General features: G+C 31.8%; 1 protein-coding gene across 1 annotated transcript; it reads right to left on the bottom strand.

The window, feature by feature from the left end:
* Positions 1-24791, bottom strand: LOC143056281 (uncharacterized). Its single transcript, XM_076229373.1, has 11 exons — positions 24760-24791; positions 20438-20493; positions 12290-12359; positions 10688-10834; positions 6291-6443; positions 5347-5419; positions 3750-3791; positions 3164-3246; positions 2314-2359; positions 1551-1654; positions 1-755 (listed from the first exon to the last, which is right to left on the bottom strand). The coding sequence occupies exons 2-11, from the start codon at positions 20480-20482 to the stop codon at positions 16-18; spliced, it is 1503 nt and encodes a 500-aa protein (XP_076085488.1). The 5' UTR covers positions 20483-20493; positions 24760-24791; the 3' UTR covers positions 1-15.
* Between the last annotated feature and the right edge of the window lie 337 nt (positions 24792-25128).

Here is a 25128-nt window from a genome sequence, read left to right as displayed (position 1 = left end):
CGATATACACCATTTCTATATAAATAAAACATAATAATTATCGGAAATTATCGAGTCAGTCTTCTTTATTGATTGCAAATCAAATTGACAAACATATATAAAAAAAATGCAAAATATGGCGACCCTGATAGATAGTCTTTCAGTGTGACATAATGGATAACCAAGGATATACAAGTTATTTAGATCTTTGATCAGTATACAGTGACTAAATTCAGGAATCAGAAACATACCTGGAATGTTAACAGCAAAACTCTTCCTGGTTTTGGGAAATGAACTACAAGTATGAGGTTCTGTTTCTGTTACAACCGGACTTAGGGAGGATGAAAAACAAAAATCATCTTTAAAATGATTTCCCGTCGCAAAATCTTGGAACGGCTGCTCTTTCTTTGTTTTGTATGAGCAGTCATCATTGTGATGTTGGTCTATGTTTAAAGTATTCCGTTTGTTCTGACATCCTTCACATTTAGAAGCTATTTCGGTATGCGAACACAATTCATGTATCAATGGGTCACTGGTAGATATATTTTCATCACTTTCTTCGTGAAATCCCGATTCCGTTGAACCTGCGTCAGTGAGAGCGGCATTCTGTGTGTCTCCATTTATAGCCTGTAGATTAGGATATAATCTGGTTTGTTTATCTGGTGGTAAAGCTGTTTGGATAATGACTGTTACATTATCTTCGTCGGTTGGAGTTCTTATTAGTGCTGCTGTCTGGGTATTATTTATATTCTGTCTATTCTGTTGTTCCGTATTATCTGTAACCAATTTGAAACTCGATAAAGTCTCGAACTTCATACAGTTTTTTTTATTTGTTCACAAAATCTTTTGAAAGGGCGGTTAATGACCAAAAACGATCGCAAAAAGATAGAAAATGTTTAGAAATAAACTCATTATAGATATTAGTATTGTAATTTATTAATAGCGTCAGACGCTCTTTTCGTCTACAATAGACTCACAAGTATCGCTCGAATAAATAAAGTTTAAAAGACCAAATTATGGTCGAGGTTGAAGAGCATTGACAAATCAACTAAATGAACTATATTCCTATTTCAGGCTAAAATACTTATATTATATGAACAGATTTACAAGATTTGATCAAATAATAAAATCCATTGATAAGTTATAAATTCAAAATATTTTTTTCACCTGTTTTTCTGTACATATTTTGACTTAGATATAGGAAATTTACAAGGTCTGAGTATACGTCGTTATGTACGCAGATATGGCAGAAAGATCAAACAAATGCAATTTGGTGCAATTTATCAATAAGATGAAGTTGGGAACAAGTTACAATAGTATAATGTCGGATATATATAATAAACCTGTTAAAAGTTATGTCCATACATGTATAACAATAATAAGGAGATGTTGCATGATTGCCAAAAGGATGTAAATGGCTTAAATTGTCACCAGAATTATTCAACCATCCTTTCCATTTGTCGGAACAATATCAAGCAAGTGACTAGGGGAAACTTGTAACTATCAATTTTCTATCTTATTTCTATAAATCAACCTTTATTTCATAGATCGCATTATAATGTAATACTTACCATGACTCCAGCAAATTCCAGCAAAACCAATCCCAGGCTTCCTTATACAGTAAAAAGATATGGCCACCAAGAGGAACACAAATATAACACATAGGACTACTATGCTGTATAAGAAAAGTACATTTCAATAAACATAAACAGTAAAACGAATGAAAACAAGTTACTGTGTTTTGTAATATTTTTTTTATCACAATGTGTAAGCCTCGAATTTGTATAGCGTGTGTGATATCTATGTTCAAATTACACCATTTACGAACTACGTATAGGATAATACCAATCAGGTGAAAAGCAAATTTTAAGTATCAAAATCATATTTATATAACCAAATGTATCAACACGACTAGAAGCGCAATCATGCATGACAATCTTGTGCACCGAAGTTGGCCTTATTTCAGAGAGTTAGTGTTGCTCAACGTATTGTTTCCATTTATGCTTTGCAACAGTATCGTATGTTTCGGTGGAAAAACTTTGTCTTTGTTATAATAGCAGAAATTAAAACAACAAATATACCAAACTCTGACAAAGATTCAAAAGGAAATTGCCTCTAACAAAATCAAAAGCTTAAACACATCAACTATCAGATTGCTGCATCACTACATCGTCCACCGTTATGCAAACAGGAGAGTGTTGTAAATCTCTTATGACTGATTGCCGTTTAAAAGTATATTTTGTAGGACAGTTTAAACCTTTATTTTTATTTTTATATATCCTTAGATGTGGATTATAAGTCTTTTATCATCTACTATATTTATTATTTACTCACACAGGTATAAGAATGTGATCGTCATTGTTTTTACTTTTCATTAAATCTGAAAATAAGTTGGTTTGTAAATACTATAATGTACGATCACACAAAGAAAGTGGTTCAGCTACATTGGCACCGTACAAAATCATATACATCTTTCGCCTAAATAAACGTATATAATTCAATACAAATAAGCATTCGTGTGTCACAAGCACAGTAGTCAGCACTTCTATGTTTCAAAACTTTGAATTCTTCGAAGTACTAAGGATTTTCCTCACCAGTAATAACATAACTTTTCGCAATAATTCAATAATCTTCGACTTCATACAATACATTTGTATTTGGCCGATTTAGCTTCTTTTTTATCGATCTTCACCGATGTGTCCTTTGTAGACGAAAGGAGCGTCTGGTGTACAAAATAATAAGCTTGTTGTCTTTGATGTGTTTAGTTAGTATTGTTTATGTTATTATAAATCATACATATCTTCCGACGAAATGAACAAAGAATAAGTATTCTCATGAAACATATAATATATTTAGACTGACTTTGTAATATCAGATTGCAATCAATTTGATACAATGCATTTTCAAAGTTAGACCGTTATATGTATTTATTTTGTTAGGAAAAACTGACAAAGGAATTACCCACAAGACATCTAGTACTTCAATGTATGTATGTATGCAGCGACAACATTGTTGAATCTTGTCTTGCACTTTTACATTTCCTACTATCCTTCCATTTCATTTTTTTTCTTTCTGTTAAGCTGCTATATAAGATTAGATTAATAATTTAAAAAAGAAATATAACCTTTCAGGAAAAAGCATCATTCTACATTTTCATTTGATTTAGAATAACAAACATACGTACATTGCGGGGAGATTGATGCATACACAAGTGTTGTTCTTTCTGAGGACAGAGGTTTCTGCGTACTGTGAATTACTACAGAGGTTCTACAAAACATATCATAACAAAGATAGAATTCAGACATCAATGATAATGTTTTTGAAATTAAGTAAGAAAAAAATCACAGATTTGTACGTAAGTAAACATTTATGTCACGTTTTAACACTTATTCAGTTGCTCCTTTGTTTTCAGAGGAAAAAAAAGAACTTGCAATTATACATTAGGTAAAATTATTTGCAGATATATTATGTACATGTTTTGTTGATGTGTCTATTTATAAATATGTACTATGTACATATTCGGTCGTTTGTTTGCTGTTTTATTTGTTTTTTGTTGTTCTGTACAAAAATTGATGATAGTATCAACAAACAAATTAATTTCCCTAAAACATTGATTATAATTAAAGCGTTCTGCTTGTTGATCGGTACAGTACAATTGACCACGTAGCTATCACATTTAAAATGTATGAAATAATTCTTCAATATTTATTGCAACAAAATATTTGAATGATAACTCAATAAAGATAAGGACATATAAATGGTTACAATACCTATTTGTCTTTACTTGTTGAGAAATAACTATAGACTGATTTCTAAAACAAGATACATAAAAGAATTAAATGCTGTTGATAAATGGAATTTTTTAAAGTTATATTTCCTTTTCTTAGGAGAGAAGTTTTAACTAGAAATAAGGTCTTAATTCCAAAATATATAATACACAATAGACCAAATTTTATTGATACGGAGAACACAGCACTTAATCCGAGAAAAAATAGGAGATAAAGAATCCTGTGGTTTTTGTAGAGGCATGATGTTATACAAAGATAATGAAAATTTTCAGTCGATAAATGGATAACTTTTTGCTGGTTTGTGATCTGTGGATTTACGTTTTATTTGTAGTATCTATGTATACTTATTTTTTTATCGTCGTTTCTCGTTTTCGCGTGGATATATTTTTTTAATGGCACTGTCGGATTTGTAATTGAAATTTCTAATTTTGAAATTGTGTTGTCAGTTTGTAACCATGATTTTGTAAGGTTTTCTACGACATACACGGATTTGTAATTGAAATTTCTAATTTTGAAATTGTGTTGTCAGTTTGTAACCATGATTTTGTAAGGTTTTCTGCGACATACACAAGTTTTATTTTTTTTGGCAACTGGTAACTAAATGAGGCTTAGCAATGCTTGGTATATTTTAACCTCAACATATACTGTTTCACTTATGGTCTCAGATTCAGTACAAAGGTAGTTTGACAACAATACAAAACAATTCCATTATATTTACATCTTAATGTTTATGTTGGAGCAAGATTGGTAAACCTTTTGCAGCTTCTAAATTCATTATAAATTTATCGTGTCATGTATGAATTGTATGTCGTTGTTTCCTTATAAACTCAATTTAACTTACGGAGAAATGCAAACATTATTATAAAACTATCAAAAATGGGGACATGGATAAAGTACCTGGTAGTTTTGTCTGCCGATATTGCTTATTATTACTTGTAAAGAAAAGCTGAATATTATAAAACAAGTTGCAAAACAATGTACAGTGTTCTGTTTTGAAAAATTGAACACAAATTTATCATGTCATGTAATGTTGTCATTTTAGTGTTATCTTTAACATTGCCATAAAAGCGAGGGGTTGCCTACCCACAAAACCAGGTTCAACCCACATTTTTTTCCCAAAATATCCTGTACCAAGTGAGGGAAATGGCCATTGCTATATTATAGTTCGTTTCTGTGTGTGTTGCATTTTAGTGTTGTGTTTCTGTTGTGTCGTTGTTCTCCTGTTATATTTGATGTGTTTCCTTTCGTTTTAGTTTGTAACCTGGATTTTATTCCTCAATCGATTTATGAGTTACGGATAGCGGTATACTACTGTTGCCTTTATTAATCATCGTTGATCTTTCTATCTATTGTTTATGTCTGTAGTTCAAACTAATATTTCTTTGTTAACAAAAATTCTTTTAGTAGTTTGTCTATCTTTTTAATAATGCCATCATTAATAAAAAGCTTAATGACGATCAATTGTTACATAACCTTCTCAATTTGACTTCTTTAAGATAATTTCTACTCTATCGGTATGTAAGAAATAAAACTGAGTATCTATGGATAATAGGTACATTAACATTAACTTAAAATTCACCTTTTGCTGATCCTTCGACAAGGGCCACAACCAGTGTCATTTTTATAGGTGTTTGCAGGACATGGAACACATCCTGAAACGTCAACAATTATTTGAGTCTATTTCTATTTTTCATTCCTATGGTTTTGATAATTCATTCTTAGAAAGCTTTACTTTTATTTTCTATCATACTAAACATTTGTCTATATTGTACAGAATCGTCTTGTAAATCCTTGATTGACAATTAGATTGATGAAGTATTATCTAACTTATATGTTAATTGCATTGTGAAAATAAATCTTTATTCTGTAGTCGATAAAGAAAATGGTTGCTGCATAGTGGTAGTGAAGATGATTAGTAAGATAAGAAAAAATATCAAAGTACAACAGAGATCAACAAAATAAATCTGACTTGTACAGTCGTTTTCCGAAGACAATTACGCCTTTAAAGATCAAACATGACTAGAAGAATCAACAAATGAAACTGCTAGCAATCATGCTAAACACTTACTAAGAAAACCATACTTTTAACAACACGAATTACATCTAAACCAAGGGTGAAGTGTTATAACAGTAATTGTATGGCTCAGATAAACACGAGCTGCCACAATAACAAAAGGTGTCTACGTCAAACGCGCGTTTCGTCTACAAAACTAAAAAAGAGGAATTGAAAATGTTAAAATGGCCAAATAAAGTACGATAATGAAGAGCGTTTGGGACCCACAATTCCGAACGGTTTTGCTAAGTACAGATAAGGCAACTGTGTGTGTAATAACATAAAACACACGACGGGTGCCACATGTTGAGCAGGATCTGCTTACCCTTCCGGAGCACCTGGGATCACCCCCATTTTTTTGGTTGGGTTCGTGTTGCTTAGTCTTATGTTATTTCTTGCATCTAATATTTGTCTGTTTGTCTTTTTCTTTGTTAGTCATGACATTCTAGTAATTTTAAGTTTATACGTACCTCCTGAATCTGTCAAAGTTTTATCTATTCCACACCCATTTTTCGTGGTACACAGACATGGGTCACCATAGTAACACAAATCGGTACGACATTTACATCCACTTAAATTGTCACAGAAAGGATTTTCATGTTTATGTCGGCTGTACGTTATATCTGTTGTAAATAAACACCAGACATTACATTAAAAATAAACAAGCTGTAAACCATCGTGGACGGATGCTGCTATTATGAGATAAGCGAAAAACAAATGGTTGCATACATAATAGAGTCTATACACCATTTCTGAGTGTTGACTGTAATGTAAAAGATTTATGTTATCGTTTTTTCTTAATTTCTATTAAAACTGCTTTTAAATGTTCATCAGAGAAAATATTTTTTCGTCTTAAAAGTAATCTCATTAAAAATCTTTATCTATTAGTTGTTTGAAGAAGTTAACGTTGATGATAGTCTGTACAATGACGATGTGTGACATAGGTTAAAATATTGTTTAGATTGTCTGCAGGTGCATATGTTAGGGTTATTTCTGTAGTTTGATGTCGTTTATATATTCTGCACAGTCATGTGTTTTGAATTGTATTTCATTGCGTATTTATACATATACTTTAACTTATGCCAACATTATTATAAACCTATCATTGGCTGTAAATAAGGGGGACATCCATTAAGTACATGGTGATTCTGTCTGCCGATATCGCTTATAGTTATAATTACTTGTAAAGAAAATTTGAATATTATAAATCTCTTAGCTAACTAATATACAGTGTTTGGTTTTGAATTTTGGAAAATTGTGTGATCTGAAATAGGTAATTTAGTTTAATTTGATGTTGTTTTTTTTATGGTTAATGTTTTGTAATGGTTTGTGACCCGGATTGGTTTTTTTTTCTATCGATTTATGAGTTTTGAACATCGGTATACTACTGTTGCCTTTATTTTTCTCTAATTACTGTTATTGTATGTTCCTTCTATATAACATGTGATACAATGATACTACAGTTTTGACATTGTTTTTGCTTCCGAAACCTACACCATTCTTGTACAACTTGTCTCGGATTATACATTATTTTTTGGACTGATTAAAAAAAAGTTACTTTAATTACATGTTAAACAGGACATTTTTTTGCACATATTGCAGTGTAACGTTAACTGTATAAACCCTTGATGAGTAAATTTGTCTTCAAACGATAGTTTTCGCGTTGGTTTTGATCTCTTGCATCGATCTTCTATTATTATGTAAGGTTTAAAAAGCTCATATATATAGATACTAATTTGCGTATGTTTGTACATTTGGTTAACTCACAGGGTTGCTATGTCCGATTGGTTTGCCCACGAACCATAAAGTGCTTTTTTTCAGAGCATAGTTTGGTTATTTTTCATTAAATTTCATTTAAAATAAGGAGATGTATGATTGCCGATGAGACAAATATCAACCAAAATTTCCGTATGTTTGTACATTTGTCCTACTCACAGGATTTTTTCAACGTAACATAAAGTGTTGTTTTTTTCAGAGTATAGTTATCGTTACTTTTCGTTAAATTTCATTTAGAAATAAGGATATGTATGATAACCGCCAAGACAACTATCAACCAAAGTTGAAATGGAGTAGTTGTAAGCAACTATAAGCAACAGTACGACCTTTAATCATGAAAAAAAAAAACGTAATGTATAGGCGGTAATATATGTCTGTTTAGGAAGTTATAATTCTTTGACCTTTTCTGGCTACATTGTAACACTGAATACGTACCGTGAGCTCTTCATAGTAACTCTGATTACGTACCGTGTGCTCTACATAGTAACACTGTTTAAATACGGTGAGCTCTACATAGTAACACTGTTTACGTACCATGAGCTCTAAAAAGTAACACTGTTAATGCACCGTGAGCTAAACATAGTAACACTGCTTACGTTCCATGAGCTATACATAGTTACACTGTTTACGTACCATGAGCTCTACATAGTAACACTGTTGACGTACCGTGAGTGCTACATAATAACACTGCTTAGGTTATATGAGCTCGACATAGTACCACTGACTACTTACCGTAAGCTCTACATAGTAACACTGTTTACGTACCATGAGCTCTAGAAAGTAACACTGCTTACGTACCATGAGCTCTACATAATATCACTCATTGCGTATCGTGAGCTCTACATAGCAACACTGTTTATGTACCGTGAGCTCTACGTAGTAACAGTGATTACGTTCCGTGAGTTCTAAATAGTAACACTGATTACTTACCGTGAGCTCTACATAGTAACAATGTTAACGTACCGTGAGCTCTACATAGTAACACTGTTCACGTACCGTGAGCTCTACATTGTAACCTGGCTACGTTCCATGAGCTCTACATAAAACACTGATTACTTAACGTGAGCTCTACAAATTAACACTCTTTACATACCGTGAGCTGTACATAGTTAAACTGTTTACATACCGTCAGCTCTACACAGTTACACTAGTGATTACATTCAATGAGATCTACATAGTTACACTGTTTACGTACCGTAAGTTCAACATAGTTACACTGTCTACGTACAGTGAGTTTTACATAGTTACACTGCTTACGTTCCATGAGCTCTACAAATTAACACTGTTTACGTACCATGCGCTCTACATAGTAACACTGCTTGCGTTCCATGACCTCTACACAGTAACACTGTTTACGTACCGCAAGCTCTCCAAAGTAACACTGTTTTCTTACCGTGAGCTCTACGTTTTAACACTGATTACGTACTGTGAGCTCTACATAGTAACACTGTTAACGTACCGTGAGCTCTACATAGTAACTAAATAGTAACGCTGTTTACGTACCATGAGCTCTACATAGCAACACTGTTTACTTACTATGAGCTCTGAATAGTAACACTGTTTACTTACCATGAGCTCTACATATTAACACTGTTTACGTACCATGATCTCTACATATTAACACTGTTTACGTACCATGAGCTCTACATATTAACACTATTTAGGTACCGTTAGCTCTACATAGTAACACTGTTTACGTACCGTAAGTTCTACAAAGTAACAATGTTTATGTACAATGACTTCTACATCGTAACACTGTTTACGTACCATAAACTCTACAAAGTAACACTGTTTACGTACCGTGAGTCCTACATAGTAACACGGTTTACGTAACGTGAACTGTACATATTAGCACTGTTTACGTACTGTCAGCTCTACAAAGTAATACTGTGTACGTACCGTCAGCTCTATATAATAACATTGTCTAGGTACCGTGAGCTCTAAAAAGTAACACTGTTTACGTACGGTCAGCTCTACATAGTAACCTAGTTTACGTACCATGAGCTCTCCATAGTAACACTGTTTACGTACCATATGCTCTGCAAAGTAACACTGTTTACGTACCATGAGCTCTACAAGGTAACACGGTTTACTTAACGTGAGCTCTACATAGTAACACTGTTTACCTACCTTGAGCTCTACAAATTAACACTATTTACGTACCGCGAGCTCTACATAGTAACACTGTTTACGTACCGTCAGTTCTACATAGTACCACTGTTTACGTAACGTGAGCTCTACATAGTACCACTGTTTACGTACCGTACCGTGAGCTTTACAAGGTAACACTGTTTACATACTGTGAGCTCTATATCGTAATACTGTTTACGTACCATTAACTCTACATAGTAACACTGTTTACGTACCGTGAGCTCTACAAAGTAGCGTTGTTAACATACCGTGAGCTCTACATAGCAACACTGTTTACGTATCTTGAGCTCTACAAGGTAGCACTGCTTACGTACAGTGAGCTCGAAATAGTAACACTGTTTACGTTTCGCGAGCTGTACATAGTATAACTGTTTACGTACCGTCAGCTCTACATAGTAACACTGTTTACGTTCCGTGAGCTTTACAAAGTAACACTGTTTATGTACCGTCAGCTCTACGTAGTAACACTGTGTACGTACCGTGAGCTCTACATAGTAACACTGTTTTCGTACAGTGATCTCTACATAGTAACACTTTGTACGTACCGTAAGCTCTACAAAGTAACACTGTTTACGTACCGTGAGTTCAACGTAGTAACACTGTTTACTTACCGTGAGCTCTACAAAGTAACACTGTTTACGTACCGTGAGTTCAACGTAGTAACACTGTTTACTTACCATGAGCTCTACATGGTAACACTGCTGATGTACCGTGAACTCTGCATAGTAACACTGTTTACGTACCGTCAGCTCTACATAGTAATACTGCTTACGTACCGTGAGCTCTACATAGTAACACTGCTTACGTACCTTGAGCTCTACATAGTAATACTGTTTACGTACAATGAGCTCTACATAGTAACAATACTTACGTACCGTGAGCTCTTCATAGTAACATGTTTACGTACCGTGAGCTCTACATAGTAACACTGTTTACGTACCGTGAGCTAAACATGTAGAGGTTGGTTTAAAACATGAAGTTTTATTTCTCTCGGAAGAAGAAATAAGATCAGGCTGCTTATATCCTTTATTGCATTTATGACATATATCCCTTTGAAAGTTCTCCGAACATGGCAGAATTTCATGACCTGTAACAAATAAAAACAATAATTCACAAATTACACGCGTCCGAATCACTTTTCTGGGTTTAACTTTGATAAGGAATGCTTAGTGTCGAATATTTGAAATCAATGAAGGAGATGCATTTTGTATTTAATGACTAGAAAGAATAAGTATAACCTGGTTATAGTACTGAACAGTTCAAAACAACAATGAAAAAAATCTAAACATAAAATAACCGTTTTCCTTATAGTGCATGTTATAATGTAAAGTAAATATTAAGTGTTTTCTTCACACATGTTAAAATGTAAATAATAATATTGTAGGTATATGTTTTCGGTTTCCACAAGATCAGCTTTATTCTCAGACACATTAGTCCAACATCTATTATGAATAAACATTGTATATATATCTTGGGACTAATATATCATGAGGTTAATCTTTGAAAAATGAAAACACTACTCTATAAATTGCTTGTGTACAAAACGGCCCTCTTGATCCACCTTCATAAGTAACATTAAAAGCAGAACACACGAATTCTAAGGATGTTTAAGAACCGAACCATTTGAAGAGATATATGACCAAAAGGTACCTTAAAAACGCCAAATCAATCAAAAGCTAACTTTGCACGAAGGTATTGACATTAGGTTCTTTATGATTTCTAATTTTATAAACAAAAGTTTAAATGAATTAAAGGATGCTAGCTTTTGTGCACACAGAAACATTCTTCAAGTATTCTCATGATGAAAACCAAGAAAATTTTTGGAAATTCAACCAGGTCAACATTATAAAAATAACCAATAAATAGTCTTTATAGAATGAAACTTAAAGCGATGGAAGGGAGTCATCATTGCCTGAGGAAGCTACAACCTTATTTATAATACAAAACATGAATTATGAACTTGATAATTATGTATCATTTAAATAATATCAATACCGAATCAGTTCAAACATTCTGTGACTGTTAATTCTAACCACAGATTCTTGCTATAAAATTAAAAAAAGGAACTTGATTTTAAGTTCTCGGAAGGCTTACAACCTGTAGATTTTTTTTATGTCTGTGAATTGATAATAAAACTCAATAGCATTAAACAGAAGGTGCCTAACAAAAACAAGAACATTTATGAACTCGATATTTATGTAGCATTTAAATAATATCAATACCGAATCAGTTCATACATTCTGTGACTGAAAATTCAGAGAGCATGCAAGAAACGGACAAACAAGACAAAAAGACCCTGTAAGATGGTCGTAGGAACATACTATATTGTGTTCATAAGACGATTTCAAAGAAGGGTCAACGTTTGAAATAATTTATTGATAATAAATGCCTAAACGATCATGCATGTTTATTTCAATACATTTTTTTTTGTACTGATGTTTGGTTGTCCTGAAATTTTCCTATATTTATAACTGTCTACATTGTAGGCGTCATAGAAATATGAAACAGGATTCAGACCATTTGGAAATTGATAGAAACTTACCAGGAGGGCAGTCATAGTACGGCAAACATTTACGATCTAAATTCTTGTAATATATATAATCCAAATAAACCTGAAAATAAACAAAGATCTAACTGTATGTCACCATTATAGCTTAGTGAAGAATAAACAAAGATCTAACTGTATGTCACCATTATAGCTTAGTGCAGAATAAACAAAGATCTAACTGTATGTCACCATTATAGCTTAGTGAAGAATAAACAAAGATCTAACTGTATGTCACCATTATAGCTTAGTGAAGAATAAACAAAGATCTAACTGTATGTCACCATTATAGCTTGGTGAAGAATAAACAAAGATCTAACTGTATGTCACCATTATAGCTTAGTGAAGAATAAACAAAGATCTAACTGTATGTCACCATTATAGCTTAGTGAAGAATAACATTTGTTCAGTAGATCGTTGGATAAAACCTCATCAGTTAACAGTGTGTGCATTATTGTTTTTTTTCTGACAATCAAGTATGTTTAAAGTAGTATATAGTTCGCCTTTTTCTAGTGAAATTTTGAATAAAATAGAAAAAAACAACAGCAGAAGTCACCAACATGTCTTCAATGTAGCGAAAAATTCCCGCACCCGGAGGCGTCCTGAGTAACCTGATGTTAATGGATTTCTATTAGTTTATTTTCGAGACCGAAATTTTAATAAGCTACAGACTTTATATTTAATTGTTTATTTTATGAATATTGGAAAACGATTTTCATTAGTGTTATGATTTCTTAATTTATTTTGCAAAACATTGTAAGTTAAAATCAATGAATCTTTACTCTAAATAAACTTTATTGCATAAAAAGTAAAGTAACAAACATACCGCACTCTCAGGAAATTTCAAAAAGGAAAGTCCCTTATCAAATGACAAAATCAAAGGCTAAAACACATCAAACGAATAGAAAACAACTGTCATATATAATCAAATGAAATTGCTTTAAACAAAAATTCCTGGCTTTCATACAAAAATTGAAACCAGTCATTGTAGCTAAAGATTACCGTGTAAAAGTTATTTCTTAAACATAACTGCTGCTTCGTCTACACATTTACGCATATTTTGTATGCAATATTTTTTCTTTACTTTAATTTTTTAATTCTCAATCCGAAAAAAAAACAACACAGAAAAATATCCACAACATAACGAAAAGAGAAAAGGAGGCAATACAAAATAAGATAAAGGTATATAGTGATGTGTTAAAATAGTAAACATAAAGAGCCATGGGTAAAAGCTATAAAGAATAGAGATAAAATGACTTACAAAATTAAAGAAGTCAGATTCCCCAATTAGACCCTCTTATATGAAAACAGCGTTGAATGATCATTGAAACATGAGATCTTGATGAATACCATTCAAAACGTCAACCCTCAACACACAATTAAAAGTGCATACGTTGAAATATCCCGCCTGCTTAATTGATCATCAATTTTATGTTGAAGTCCGAAATATAAAGCTTTACTACATATATCTCATAAATCTAGCATGATCCAAGGTAATGACGTCATAGTCAGAAAAACTAAACCGGAAATACGTGCACACCTTACAATCATTCCATACACCAAAAACAGTTGACCTTTTGCTTATATTTTCTAAGATACAAACCTTATCAGGAAAACCTAACATTTACCAACGAATCATGAAAATGAGGTCAAGATCAGATGAAATATACCAGACAGACATGTACACTTCACAATCAATATGCATTAAATGTAGTTGACCTATTGCTTACTTAACATTAACCATTGAACAATGAAAATGAGGTCACGAACAGATGACACCTGTCAGTTGGACATAATCACCTTACATTCATACTTTACAACAAATATAGTAGACATATTGGACTTGACCATGAAACCATAACCTTGTTCACTGATCCACGAAATGACCGAAAAATCAAACGACAATAAGCAATAAGAGTAAAATGATAACAAAATCAAACCAAAATCAAAACAAAAAGCAACAGATTACCTAGCTGTGTTTCTTTTTTTTTCTTTTTGTTTTGAAAGCTATTAAAAGTGATTAAATAATATTCAACAATGTATGCATGTTAGTTAATCTTATACTGAAATCTAAATACAGCTGAAACGTATAGCTTTCAATTATAATGGTATATTGGCTTTATGTAAAGATCGAACGCGGAAGGTTGGGAATTATATTCCATATTAATCTATTTTATCAAGATTAAGCAATATGCATTATCATAATATTATTATCGTATCACTCACTCGTGTCACTGTTATTAGCATGTAAAGAAGACTGAAACTATGACTAAATAATACGGACACGAAAGCATAAAAGAAAACGAAACTTTCCTGTTTATATGGAAACGCCTGGTTTTTCTTACAGTTTTAACCACGCATTACAGAAGTTCAACAAGTAAGTGTATATCATGATCATATCAATATAAAAATAAGAATTTGTGGTATGATTGCCAACTTTTAACCAAAGTTCAAATTTATATAATGTAAGCAATTATAGAATACCGTACTGTCTTCAATAATGAAAAAAAAAAAAAACCATACCATATGGTCGGCTATAAAAGACCCCAACATGAAAAATATGAAACAGTTCCATTGAGGAAAATAACGGCTTAATCTATAACAAACCCATTTACAAAAATCAAATATGACAGATATGAACCAACGAGTATCACTGAACTACAGGCTCCTGACTTGGGACAAGCACGTACATACTGTTGCTTGGTTAGACACGTTTGTGAGCACTCAACCTCCCCTATCCTGTGACATTGATATAACAGCACACAATAAATTCAGATATATATATATATATATATCATATACTTAGTCGTCGCGTACGGTGTTGGTGATAATGAGGGTTTTGCTTTCCAGTTCGCCTTTATTGCATTTGTTAGAAGTTTCGGAATTGATAACTATAAAAATGTATATATCAAAATGTGCGTAATTAAAATTAGAAATGGAATATGCCTTAAAATCAATACTTTTATTCATTTTGTTACTCGAATGATCCCTAATAATACTGATTTTGAGCGTGTAGACAAGTAACACCGCGACATATGATCAGCGTTGCTTTAAAGTTATTCTTGTCATTTTTTAAACTTATTAAAAACAAATTGTACTCCTAGCAAGAGTAGTCTTTGGTGTTAATGGTGTATGTTTTATTGATGACGTCATCGTTAACTGGACGCGTCTGACCAGGACGAAAAGTTCACTTTGTTTTGTGGTCACGCCGAAAATAGCAAAAAAATATGGATAGGGGTGAAGTTAAAAGTGATTTTAAAAGGTAATTCAAATAGATTATTCCGAAATTGATACATCTTTTTATTCCGTATATAATAAGGGGAAAAAATTATACAATAAATATACTACTTTCTATGTCTTTAATTAGTAAGTATTGTTTAAATTATGTCCTAAATTGTTGATTTTATCAAATCCGTTGAAATGTCACACTCGCCGTTTTCTGACGTTTTGGCGTATTTGTTAAGTGTCTTATGAAAAGTAATAGGCAGTTGCAGTCTTTTCTACGATATGAAATTTTATTCAAACGTGAAAACATTTTTGTTAAGTGTATGAAAAAGAAAATGTGTCGAAGTTTTAAGAGAAAATTTTGAAAAAAAAAATAAACGCGTCACAAAACGCCGTTTTTTACATTTTTGTTACAAGTATGATAGGTTATATTATACAGTTTTGGAGGGGGAAGATTTGAAATTATAATAGCACAAAAAATACTATATAACATTAAAATCTACTGTTCATGGATTTTTTTGAACCCTTTTTCGATCACATGTCGGAAGTATTATCGACACACTCAGCGACTACTTTTGTATAGTCATAATGTCACACCATGCTTTTTTACTTGTTTTGACGTTACGTTCTGTAAACCTTGACATGTAGTGCATAACGTCGCAAATTACGGAGGCCTTTACGTACTTTGCTAATTAACTTTTTCCAATTTGATATAACGAATTATGAATTTGATATTACAGATTATGAATTTGATATTACAGATTATGAATTTGATATAACAAATTATCAATTTGATATAACAAATTATCAATTTGATATAACAAATTATCAATTTGATATAACAAATTATGAATTCGATATAACAGATTATCAATTTGATATAACAAATTATCAATTAGAAATAACAAATTGTGAATTTCTCTACCAATAGTATGATTTAATTACAATATCGAGATTGATTGGAACATTGCGTAACCCAAATTGGTGCATTTATGTGTGTATTGATTCATTGTTTATCTGACGTCCAGCGACAAATATGTCATTGAATGCTTATTCAAAACTTTCTTAACAGGTTTAATGTTTCTGAAACCCTCTCCCTCCCCTTTTATCTATTATTTGAGGCAGTTTAAGGGACTAGTTTGAACGTTCTCTATTCAGTACATTGGACCTGGTGTCTTAGAACGAACGATTATAATAGAAAAAGGATTCATTTATATTGCACATTTTAAAATCAGAAAGAATGGATAATGTGTTTCTAGGGACAAAGGAACATGCAAGGATAAAAAAATGTTTCCCCTTCCTCAAAATCCTGGCATGCTTCATTATCAATTACGATTGGCACATACAAGGATTTATGGAACATCCTTAAGTTCAACCTTGCAATTTTCTTAATATATTTGTTTCAACATTTATTTTGTTTGAACACTTTTTATTAAAAACAAAGACCCATGCACGCGATCTAGAAGAGAAAAAACATGCACAATCAGTGCAAAAGGGATCTGATATATCAAAGTTATAAATTTTTATTTCAAATTATCATAATTTGTTATATCAAGTAAATTTGCATGGCCCTCAAAGACTTCTGTAGCAAATATCTTGAAAACCATAACTTTTTTTATAATCTTTTTTTAGATACAATATCTTAACAGATTCTTATTGAATCAAATTAAAATAAATATCTATATCTGTTTCGGTGGCGGACATTTTAGCGCATTGGTAGGACATTTTAGAGAAATCTGTATCTTTCGTACCTCTTTTAAAAGTCCTTTCTAGCCTGGAACCCCCTGTACAATACTGTTCATAAAGTTTCAGTAGGAACTGCTTTTTCTCTTTATCTTGTCTATTTTGTGGTGCACATTCGTCTATACATTGTATTTTTATATACGTTGTTGTTTGCAATTTGATGATAGTATCAAGACAAACTTAAATAGCTGAGTGACAACTATATAATTACTTTTATTTCCATGATGAACCAAAGTAAACATATATATATATGCATGGGTTCGAATCCCGGCGAGGGAAGAACCAAAAATTTGCGAAAGCAAATTTACAGATCTAACATTGTTGGGTTGATGTTTAGACGAGTTGTATATATATATATATACATACAACTTTAATATTAAGCCAGCATAAATTAATGCTTGTGGTTTTAATATTATTCAACTAGGAAAGTTTTAGCTAAAATGGGATATCGAAAATACAGCTGAACGGATTAATCCTGCGCTAAAATGTCCCCTAGTAGTTTTTGTTGATGAAATTGGCAAATTTGATTAAATTATTTTTATTGTTGTTGATTTTGGATTTGCTTTCAACTGTTGATTCTTTTAACATTTAATACATGCGATGAAAAAAAAAAAACAATTCAACTGATAAAATTTTTATTCGGAAATTATCAAAAGCGGATAAAAGAATAAGCCCTTGAAACCATTTGCGAGTATGATGGTCTTGTGAAACAATGATAGTCCGTCGGAAGGGGGCGGTAAATGACTGAACCGTGTTAAAAGAGAGCAATATCTCTTGCACGTAAAAGTCAACCTTATAGATTTCGAAAAGAGCACAGGCTAAGGCTACAAGGAAGCACTCGCACCCTCAAAGTGGAAACGGATTAATATAAGTAATAATAACTTGTTTCCCAATCCACTATAAATAAATATGTTTAAACTAAAAGAAAAAGCAACAGAAAAGACAGTGGTTTAAACTTTTTTTTTAAAATATGCTGTTTCAATCAAAAGAATGAGAAAATACCTTTGCTCCAAGGGGATACTAATTTAAATGAATGTTATTTTTCGGCTTTAATTTAACTGTACTTAAAAGATATGTGCCGCATTTGCATTTCGGTTCTATACGTAGCAAGTCAAGCAAACCGCTTATATAAATTATGCTGTATGATTGAGCTGCACGAAATGAAAAAAGTACGACGTTATTTATACAATGCATGAAAAATAACGTCAAACTAACGTTACCAAAACTAACACCAACACCGTACGCGACGTCTTAGCATTGATATGATAGCTTTTGCATATGTGTAATGAACGGAAGTTCACAAGGCATAATTGCCCACCCGCGCTGATAACCCATATTAGGGGCATCTCGTGCACAAAACCCATAATAGTGCCTCTCGTGCAAGTTACCTACGGTATCGTTTGTTTGCTTTACCATTGTGACGTCAGATATTTTTTATGATGACGTCAAAATTGACGGGAACATTTGTGATGTTCAGTAATGACGTACAGATAGCGATAAAGTGTATTGGATCCAGTGATAAATCTGTTTGTACAGAACCAGCTGTTTTTGAAAACAGATGTTAACATGACTAAATCCAATGCGTTAGATTTTTAAACTGATGTTAGTTTAGTACTTGCTAATAAATACCATTGACATTTAGTAATCATTTTATAGTACAATAAACAGGGAGTAATAATGATCATAAAACTCTTCCAAATGTTTAATGTTTTAAAATGCCGCTATAGGAAATGCTATAAATATGGAGCCTGTAGTGATTCTATTGTTGGACAAATATAGTGTATTTCATAATTTAACTAAGTTTTTGACTGATTAAGTTGTTTTATTTGTTTATTTGCCATACATAAAACAATTGTCGGAAGTATATGATAAAGAGATTAATACATGGCCTTTTCCATATCGTCTCGGGATGATACCCGGGCCGATATGGAAAAAGCCATGTATTAATCTCTATATATACATACATAAAAGAAGATGCGGTATGAGTACCAAAATAACAACTCTGCATCGAAGTCACTTTTTGTAAAACGAATACAAGAATAAGAAGATGTGGTATGATTGACAATTAGACAAATCTCTACAATAGATCAAATGATATAGAAGTGAACAACAATAAGTCACCGTACAACAAAGAGAAAAACCCAAACCGTAGTCAGGCCCAACAATTACAAATGAGAAACAATTCAAATGATAAAAAAACCTAACGGCCTGTTTTATGTAAAAGACAATAAACGAAAAAAAAATTTGACATGCATTGCATATCAACAAACTACAGCCACTGAAATACAGGCTCCTTTGATAACTATTTACACCACCGGGTCGATGCCACTGCTGGTGGACGTTTCGTCCCCGAGGGTATCACCAGCCCAGTAGTCAACGCTTCGGTGTTGACATGAATATCAATAATGTGGTCATTTTTACAAATTCCTGCTTACAAAACTTTGAATTTTTCTAAAAACTAAGGATTTTCTTATCCCAGACATAGATTACCTTAGCCGTATTTGGCACAACTTTTTGAATTTTTAGTCCTAAATGCTCTTTAACTTTGTACTTGTTTGGCTTTATAAATGAGCGTCACTAATGAGTCTTATGTGGACGAAACGTTCGTCTGGCGTACTAAATTATAATCCTGGTACATTTGATAACTATCCTGACTTTGGACAGATACTTATAACATAAGGTACTTATTATAGTATATCACAATTCTGTTTTCACCTATGTTTTCTCAGTTTTTATGGTGTACAACAATAAGTTTTCATATTAATTCAGCATTTATAACGTTTTAGAGAGGAAGGTGACAGACATTGAAGAGTTTCAATTTATTAGAGTTTCAGGAGATTTATTTTTATTGGCCGCTAAATTTTCCACTGTTAGATAAAGATCAGTAAATTGTTTTTTATATTTCAACTACCTATAAGTTACTTCTATTAAGCCTCATACAAACTTGTAAATTTGATCTCGTCATGAATATAGATGAAGTATTTGTCACTGAACTCAATCAATGCTCACGTCCACGTTATATATATATATATTACAAGCCATAAATGGTATATATGTACACGAATAGAAACACTTTAGTCAATTAGATAAGTTACAATATGTTCCCTTATAGAGTTTTTTGACAAATTTGGTTATGATTATTTATATTTTTTTTATTAGTAATACATGATTACTTACAGAACCAATACAACTATAGATCACCGTTAAATATATTATCAGCATTGTATCCACTCCTACAAAAATAAATAAAGGGGAATAATAATTATGATTAGCTGTGCCTAATAAAATTTATAACATTTATTTAAAATAATTCAACTTGCTTGGTGTGTGTTAGGCTTGTCAAAAATACTCATAATAACATATTATTGCATAGCTATATAATATTTCCCACAGAAAGTAACAAAAAATTAACGTGCAATAAATTCTTATATTGCATTAAATCTTCAAAATTGATGACGGCATCAAGAACAAAATCTTAGTTTAAACCAATTTTTACTTTCAAATATTTGATTGCTATACAATAAAAGGGTAATTGCATGAAAATTCTACTCGGGACAACATTCCCCAATATTCATGCAATAACCCTATAATATCATTTCTGGGTATACAAGTAGTTTAAGAAGAGGGGCAATCCCGTACTACTTATATATATATATATATATATATATATATATATATATATATATATATATATATATATCGTTAAGTTGTGACACATTTAGACGCGTATATATTCATATTAAATTTTTGATTGACGGCATGGTAAGTAAAATTATTATTTTTTGACGACAGACAAAAAAGTAAAATCACAAAAATACTGAATTCCGAGGAAAATTCAATCGGACAGTCATCTAATCACATGGCAAAATCAAATGACACAACTCATCAAACGAATGGAAAACAACTGTCATATTCCTGACTTGGTACAGGCATTTTCAAATGTGGAAAATGGGGGATTGAACCTGGTTTTATAGCGCTAAACCTCTAACTTTTACGACAGTCTCATTAAATTTCGTTATGTTTACAACAATGTGTGAACAAAATAGACATAATAAATAAAATAGTCAAGATATGGGTACAGCAGTTATTATTGTGTTACAATATCAATACAAACAATTTTACAAAAAAGCACAAAAGCACTTTATCAAATTAAAAACATATTCATTGCTTCGCGTGTCTGACGTCAGAAAATTTATACGTCACATAGGGAGAAATTTTGTCGATAGGGAGAAACACAGCTGACCGCGCTCGTTGAAGACCCATTGGAGGCCTTCGGCTGCTCTTTGGTCGGTTTGTTGTCTTTTGACATATTCCCCATTTCAATTATCAATTTTTATGTATACCATCTCCTTGCTACTGTACATCATGTATATACATATCTTTATTACAAACTTATAGATAAAGCCGACGACGAGAGGCATTCTTGACTAACGAAGGCTAATTGTTTAGGGTGATAAACACAGTGATAACCTAGTTGTCACGATGTGTCAAATGCAAGGATTCGCGTCTTGCTGAGGGAAGAACTAAAACTAAAATTCGTTAAAGCAAATTTGCATATATGGCAATGTTAAAACACGAAGAGAGATTTGTGACCAAAAGAAAAGTAACATTAATCTTCGAACTCATAACACTAGTGTTGTCATTCTACTGATACAGAAGTTCGACTATTTACACCTTCCACATGGCCACCGAGGCTCATGAGTAGCAAACAATAAGTAATTATCATTCCAAACCTTTTTGTACATGTATTCTCTGTCATCTATCTAAAAGCGGGACGAAAGATACCAGAGGGACAGTCAAACTCATAAATCGAAAACAAACTGACAACGCCTGGCTAAAAATGAAAGAAGACAAACAGACAAACAATAGTACAAATGACACAACATAGCAAACTGAAGAATAAGCAACACGAACCCCACCAAAAAATAGGGGTGATCTCAGGTTCTTCGGAAGTGTAATCAGATCCTGCTTCACACGTGGCACCCGTCGTGTAGCTTATGTTATAACAAATCCGGTAAATAGTCTAATTCGGTAGGGGACATTTATGAAAGGGAAGGGGATTTTAGTTACGAAGCAAGGAACATATCCGATATCATTTGTGAAACGAATATTCTATAACGGTCAACCAACTCGTGATGGCGTCCGTAAAATATACACTAGGCTGTCGTTATTATAATGACACTGAGGCATAGAATAGTCAGTATAACCTATAGTATTTCTTAAAAAGGAGACACGTTTTGTTTGTCGCTTTCTCTCTCCCAGATGAAATCAATCAATAATGCTCTAAATAATACATTGTGTACAATTTTTAGTTTGTTATACATTCTAATAAAAATTCACTTCGGCTTAGTTTGGGAATAATTCGACAAACATAAGGATTTCCGAATGTGCATCCGGTCTTTACAATTTGTTTTGGATTTATGTTTGTTTCTAATTTTGTTGGTGTTGTGTCCTTTTGCATATGACCAGTTTTACAGATATAGTAGACGAGTGAGACAACTCAAATAACACCATATGATCAATCAAACGTTATGAGTATGTACTGACGATGGAGAATTTTTTCTTCATTCCAAAATCATTTAACATTTTTTTTAATGTATAATCTGTTTAGGAAGTAATAAAAAGAACGAAAATAAAACAGATGAGAAAAAAGCATGACGAGCGAAAATAGAGAAAGAAAAAAGAAAGAAATACAAGAAAAAGAATAAAAATAATTGAAAAAGGGAAAACAAAATATAGATGAGAAAACAAAACAAAGCAAATAAAACAAAACAAAGCAAAGACACGTGAAAAATAAAAAATTAAAATACCAAACATAAAATACAGATTTATTATTATTATTATTATTATTATTATTATTATTATTATTATTATTATTATTTTTATAATTATTATTATTATTATTATTATTATTATTATTATTATTATTATTATTATTATTATTATTTTTATAATTATTATTATTATTATTATTATTATTATTATTATTATTATTATTATTATTATTTTTATAATTATTATTATTATTATTATTATTATTATTATTATTATTATTATTATTATTATTTTTTTTTTTTTATTATTATTATTATTATTAATATTATTATTAGCTAAAATTGACCCACTGAAAAAACCCGAAAAACGAAACAAAACAAATTAATGATAAACCAACAAAAAAAACGAAATCAAATGCTATTTCATAATACCAAAATATATGTACTCCTTGAAATGAGTTATTAAAAACTACCTACATAATGATCCGTACCAGTTCGAGCTAAAAAATCAGTCACATTCTTCTATCAAACAATTTTTTCATTATCTGATGTAATATGTCATGGATGTTCTACAACTCTCAAGAAAATGTAAATAAAAACTATGTGTACATTGAATATTTATAAAATGAATAGGTTAAACGCCTACATTGAGGAAATTTTGTTTTGTGAGAATCTTTCCACAAGGAAACTATAAGTAATGGTCAGGTTGAATAAAACACCTCTTGATTTTGAAGGAGAACAAAAATACCTGAGAGCAATAGATCATTTGCGTTACAAAATTTTCAATTTGACATAGCAACACTAAAAGCAAATTAAACCATCTATGTCAAATTGAAAATTTCATTGTCATTCATTGTCTTAAATTATCGAAGGTATTCCCAATAAAGGATTTCAAAGGAAGTCTTAATGAAAGTGTTAACTTTCACTTGTATTTTTTGTCTATCTGATGAGTTAAGCCTTTTTCAACTGATTTTCATAGTTCGTTCTTATGTTGTACTGTTATACCCCTGTCCCAGGTTAGGGGAAGGGTTGGGATCCCGCGAACATGTTTAACCCCGCCACATTATTTATGTATGTGCCTGTCCCAAGGAGCCTGTAATTCAGTGGTTGTCGTTTGTTTATGTGTTACATATTTGTTTTTCGTTCATTTATTTACATAAATAAGGCCGTTAGTTTTCTCGTTTGAATTGTTTTAAATTGTCTTATCGGGGCCTTTTATAGCTGACTATGCGGTATGGGCTTTGCTCATTGTTGAAGGCCGTACGGTGACCTATAGTTGTTAATGTTTGTGTCATTTGGGTCTTTTGTGGATAGTTGTCTCATTGGCAATCATGCCACATCTTCTTTTTTATATTAAAAAAAAAAAAATAGTTGTCAACATCATTTAAGGTGCTATAAATATTTCACTCTCGCGTTTAAAGAAAAATGCAATAGTCATAACGCTGGTGCAACTTTCTCTTGTGATCTTTTTAAAGTATTTGCCCCTTTTCATAATATATACATATCCTGACAATCTACATTTGTTGTAAATCCGTAACGCTTGGATTAATGTTTATGTTGAATTCTATTTTATATGGTGAACTATATAACATACATATATAAACATTCCGTTTGTATATATAAATAATATTTTAAAAATAGAATCATATATTTTATAGATTAGGCAACATTTAAATATAGATATATATATAAATATAAAAATAGCAAAAGTTATCTTATGCTCACCGTCCTTCTTTCTTGAAAAAAGTTTTATCAACCCGGACATAATAACAAAAGGTAAAAATAACCCAAAATTACCTGTGGACGCTATATTATGGGTCAAATACTACTTTTGCAGAAAACACGATAAAAAACAACTATATTTACGACTTTTTCTAGGAAAATGCTTAAAACCGAGAATGCTCTCTTTTCTTGATACAGATATCGCGTGTTTTTTTGGATGAATTATAATCATGTCACTTTAGAGACAAAGTTTGTTGTAAGGATAGCATTTCAAACATTGACTGCATTATACACAAAAAGATTTGTCTAATATTTTGTTTACAAAAGGTCTATATCCTTTCTCAATTTTATGATAGGTGACACAGCTTAATA

The sequence above is a fragment of the Mytilus galloprovincialis genome, chromosome 13, assembly GCF_965363235.1.
Source record: "Mytilus galloprovincialis chromosome 13, xbMytGall1.hap1.1, whole genome shotgun sequence".
Lineage (NCBI taxonomy): Eukaryota > Metazoa > Mollusca > Bivalvia > Mytilida > Mytilidae > Mytilus > Mytilus galloprovincialis.
This window is presented reverse-complemented; position numbering and strand designations above follow the sequence as displayed.